This window comes from Aptenodytes forsteri, unplaced genomic scaffold (assembly GCF_000699145.1).
Source record: "Aptenodytes forsteri isolate BGI_AS27 unplaced genomic scaffold, ASM69914v1 Scaffold146, whole genome shotgun sequence".
NCBI lineage: Eukaryota > Metazoa > Chordata > Aves > Sphenisciformes > Spheniscidae > Aptenodytes > Aptenodytes forsteri.
In genome coordinates this window covers 1,888,764-1,893,914 of record NW_008795128.1, presented here as the reverse complement: position 1 = coordinate 1,893,914, position 5,151 = coordinate 1,888,764, and the positions used below count along the sequence as shown (strand labels likewise).

General features: G+C 40.1%; 1 protein-coding gene across 1 annotated transcript in view; it reads right to left on the bottom strand.

Moving 5' to 3' along the window:
* Window positions 1–286: 286 nt before the first annotated feature.
* The window catches only part of ALKBH3 (alkB homolog 3, alpha-ketoglutaratedependent dioxygenase), a gene marked incomplete at its 5' end in the record, with an annotated part of 22,015 nt that continues 17,150 nt past the window's right edge, over window positions 287–5,151 (bottom strand). Inside the window, 2 exons of the mRNA XM_019471619.1 lie at window positions 287–2,616; window positions 3,138–3,236. Of these exons, the coding sequence (XP_019327164.1) occupies window positions 2,524–2,616; window positions 3,138–3,236 (192 nt within the window). The remainder of the gene's footprint in view (window positions 2,617–3,137; window positions 3,237–5,151) is intronic.

The following is a 5,151-nucleotide window of genomic DNA, read 5'->3' as shown; positions in this document are numbered from 1 at the left end:
TTTCAGAATTAAGAAACAGGGAAAACGTAAACCCACAGTTTCTATCTTCTACATAAAAAAAAATTGTCACACCTGCAGCAGGGAGCATACGAGAAGTAACTAGAGATAAATACGAACAAATGACAATGGGAGCGAGAGGGGGAAAGGAAAAGGCTACGAGAGGCAGTTTGGGAGACACAGGGAATATGGAAAATAAAATTCAGAAGTGCTCGGTAGGCAAAGCAGCTCCTAGCATCTGCTCCACTACCTCATATGGATGGACTACTCCATGCTTAGTTTGGCGAGTCTGGTGATAACAGCAAAAACCACCCCCCCAGGCAACCCCCACACCCCTCCCGAATCCTTTGCACACATACAAACCTTTGTTTTCAGATAAACAATATATTTTACTTTAAATTAATGTCATGAATTCCGAGTTTAAACCTTTTTTCAAAAAGCTGTTGGCTGGGAATATTGTAGTATCAAAACAGTCCTGGGAAGGAAAAAAGCCTTATAACTGGAAAGTAAATCTTTTGGGTAGCATTTTTAGAAATACTGTTTTCAAATCCATGTAACTAGGGGAAAGGTTCCTCCAGCTATCTTTAAGTTAAAGAATGGAACCTAACTATGTATTTACCATTCTAAGTATGTTACCCTCTGCACTTGACTCCAACAGCAGAAACAGCTGAATACTAGCGTTAAAGAATTTTCAAGTTGCCTTGGTCTCTAGTGAAAAATCTTCAGGTGCCATGAGAACACCAGGCTCGAGACTTCTTAAATCTCACTTCTGCGCACATCCGTTTTGAGAACTGTTAAGAGTGCTTGCAGCATTCAGGAACAAATTTCTACCTACAGGAAAAATGTCCCTGCAGAAAGCTCTTCTGAGGAGATGTGGGCTGGAATCTCCTCTGCTCTAAGCCATTTCCTGCTGTCCCAGCAGGCAGGAGGTTGCAATCCACTGCCACCTGGCTAGGTGACTTTTTTGGGAGGAGGTGGGGGGAGGAAGGAAGGACCCACAAGTTCCCGGCTGACAAAGAAACTTGACCTCTACGCCAGCTGTTCCCCTTGCAGCCAGGGCACACAGGACAGGGGGAGGAATGATGCTATGTGCCTTCTTCTCCACTGTCCACCAGATTTGGATACAAGCAGCAGCACAGTCAACACATGAGAGAGCGCAAAACATAGTAGACACCAGCAACAAAAGGGTATTGCCCCAAGAAAGCTCTGTGGGATGCAGCATTTCTCTTATAAATCTTTTTACTGTTGGGGAGGAAATCTTGGTCTTCTCCCAGATCAAAGGAAGTAAAGAAACTAAACCACAATTTGCTAACACTATAAATTGAAACCGAGAAAATAAGCGAAAAACTGTTCTTCCGCAACAGTACCAGTCTCCAGGGCCCTACCTTCAGCTGCGTGTCACAGCTTCACTGAATTCAAATGAGTTGCAACTTCCATAGGCTGAGGTTTGGGGATTTAAAAGTTTCCCTCTAGCCCCCATCTCCTACTCTCTATTGCAGCATGACTGCTCTTAACACAGTGCAAATAAATGTAGCTTGTATGAACTGATAAAGGCTAAAGTGTTGCCTTGTGAGAATACCTGGAGAAATTAGCACTGCCCCTCGGTTAAGGAAAAGCCCCCTCTGTCAGGACTGCCAAACCTGGGCACACATACAGGGATGTGCACAAAGCTCCAGTTACCCAAAGAAAGTAGACGTGAAAGTAAGTGTCTGCCTCCTTCAACCCTAATTCTCAGGAGATACGTCACAGAGCCCAGATCTTAGATTCAAATGCAAGGAATTAAACATACTCCAAAAATGTACTTCTATACAAACTGGGAGGAAAGTGAAGACATTATTAGATAACAAAGTAAGTTTTCTAATAACATTCATTCACTTTAGAAGAATAAGCTATTTCAAAAGCTGCATGGTGCTTTAGGTAGAGAAGCTGCTTCTAGAGTTGTTTGATATACAAAGAAAATTATTCTGCCCAATTTCAGAGCACAAGGATTGAAATGGCTCAACAGTCTGCCCTTTACGTCATCAATAACATTAAAACATAGGCATAATTGAGTATTAACAACTTGACTGCTCTCATCAAATAAGAATTTTAAACTACAGCAAATGCTGGCTAAGAAAAGATAGACATTTTCTAAACACCAACTTATTCTTGCACTGAAGAGGGACGCTAGCTTGCCTAACAATGGTAATGTGTTACAAGGCATAGAGTATTTACTCTATGAATCTTTCTGCTCCAGTCAGTACCTCTCAGATCTTTCATGTGCTTTGTGTTCTTTTAAGAATGATCATTGTTTTTTTAACAAACTGATTTCGTATCATCTAATAGCACATCATTTCTGAAAACAAAACAGCACTGTCCACATAACACAGGCAGCTTCTGATTGTCAAAGATCTTCATAACATCGATTCTTTTCCCCATCAGGTATTTCACAGAACTCTGTTCCTGTAAGGCTTCCTTTAAATCTGTAGCAATCTGAGGCTCTGGATCTGCTCTGGGTTTATATCCAACAATGCCCAAAGTGCTTCTTCACTTCCAAACTCCATCAGGTTCTGGATAAATGATCCTAAAGGTCAAGTTTATCCGTGCATCTCTAGAATGATATTCCTTAGGCACTCGATGCTGTAAGTGGCATTAGGAAAAAAAAGAAAAAAAAAAAAAAGCATGAGCTTAAAATACAGGTAATCAAACAATGTAAAAAAACTTCATTTCCTGTGATGGCTTATATTAACATTTCTAAACATTTAGGTAAGGCAGGAAATTCATGTTCTGACTGCTCAGGGCCACTGAAAACAAAAGGTCTTTGTAGATTACTGTAGCCTTGTTAAATTAAGTTGCAACTTTTTTATATTCCAAGTTCCTAAATTGATTTTCCTCTTTCAGCTGCAGGCTGCAACTTTCATTGCTGAACTTTAATGCTGGAACATCTGAGCTGATCCCTATTACATCACTTAGCAGTTGAAAGAAAACCCATTGTTTCTGTGGGTGCTTCGAAATTCTGAGGCAGAAAGCAATATTAATGTGCTGGGAAACAATTGTGTCACTGGAAGCAGAATGTCCCATACCTTTATGGGCGTGCCTCGTGCATTTTTAGAAAACTGCATTGCAAGTAAAGCACACAAACCGTGTCAAGGAGTTCTTACCTGCCAATCCTCCTGGGTAGCTCCTTCCATCATCAGCAGAGTCCCGTGATCAAGTGGGATTCTTAGTCTTTCTACGTAAGTATAGTCTCCATTCTCTTCCTAAAAAGAAACATTAGACACTGAAGAAGCGGGCATGTGCATTTGGTAGAAAACCAGTCCTCTATAGCAGAGTTTAAAAAGCTGGGAGGGCAAAGGAGGAAAGAAAGCTCTCACAAGATCAAGAAGTCTAACTAAACCTCTCTCTCACCATATTTCATAAAGAGTTCAGGAGCTGAGCATTCTAAGTATGAAAGAAGCCATTGCGTCTCACTGCCTGTACAACACAGGTAAAGTGCAACAACCAGTTCCTGCATCTAGTGCAAAATTCTGGAGCGAGGCTGCGAACCTTTTGGAAACATCCATTCTTGAAATAAACAATTCTGTGTGGAGATATTCTGCAATAGCCACGCTGATTCCAACGGTTAACTACTTCATCAAAAATACACATCTTCCTTCTATCCTGAATTTGTCTTGTTTTGGACATTCCATGTTGGTATAATATTATCTGCTAGATGAAGAACTTTTCCTATCCAAAAAAATCTCCTTTTCCTATAGTACCTTGTAAAACAAGTTGTCGTCAACTTTATCATCATTAAGCAAAACAGACTGCTAAACTAGAAGACAAATAATTCTCAAACTTTTGTTAAGACTTCAGATTATGTGCAACTCTTTTAAAGCACAAATACAACAACCAGACATAGTAACACCGCAGTATTAGTCTCACACATGCCACATCAGTGGGAATAGCAACTCTCTATTGCTTTGGACTACCCCTTCCAATTTTAAATCAGACTAATACACCGCTAAGTCAAATTGCTCAGGGAAGTCTATTATGCCAACACAGTTCTCTTTGTCAATCATGACAGTAACCTCCTCATGAAATCATACTATGCCTGACACAAACTATCTTCCAGAATGCCATATGGGCAGGTATTATAATGCTCTATGTACTCCTTTAATATTTTCCAATTTTAGCCTTCAACAGCTGCAGAAAAAATTGCTGCAAATCTTGAACAACTTCCATTTAACATCTTGCCTACTTAATGCTGGCACTTTGATCATTTCATTAACATTGAAATGTGAATAGGAAAACCAGGATTTCCCCCAAATACAGAATGGCAGTGTATATTTTTGCCTTTTACAGATCTCCGTTGCCAATTTTGCAAGCTGTCTAGGAAGAGTGGAAAGCAACTCTCTGAAATGAGGAATTCAGGGAAGTTTCAGATAGGAAATCACCTGCAAAATACAAGAATTATTTCAGAGAGACAGGGAGTTAGAGAAATATTTTAATTAGTGTTGAAAGGGAGGGGACTCAAGAGGTCTTTTATTTTTAAGTTATAGAAAGCCATAGATAGCTTGAAAGTGTAAAGCGGATAATAAACGTCCTTCACTGAAAAAAAGAGTATGACAAATTCTCAGTCTCTACATCTCTGTAAGTATGGGGTTAACCTTGTTCTGAGTATACTGCATGTAGCAAACAGATAGCCTGAACGCGTATTTGTTATTGTACCACTGCCTCTAGAAGCAGAGATACTGGCTTTTTTCCAAAGAGATCACCAAACCAGTTATTTGTTCTTGAAAGAAAAGCCAGAAATACACAATTACTACAAAGAGATGAGAAAAAAATAATTAGGCCAGGTCTGAGCTTCTAAAGCATGATGGTGTTCCTGTAAGGGACCATACATCTTAGGCAGTTGCTAAACAAATGCTTCAGATTTTTTATTTTTTAATTAGTTAGGCAGTATCTTCTCTTCTAGTTTCTTGTAATGGCTGGTGGACTCCTAAAAATCACACTTGCTGAGTGTTTGGGAGGAGGCAATGCTCAATTATTTCAGACCCAGCTGAAGGCAGCAATTACTCCAGACTCAACAAAACCTTACTACCAGAGTGGCATTTGTCACATTTGTCATGTAAAATGAACTATCTTCCAGAACTATCTTTGGGGGGGGAGGGGGGGGGGGGGGGGCGGGGGAGG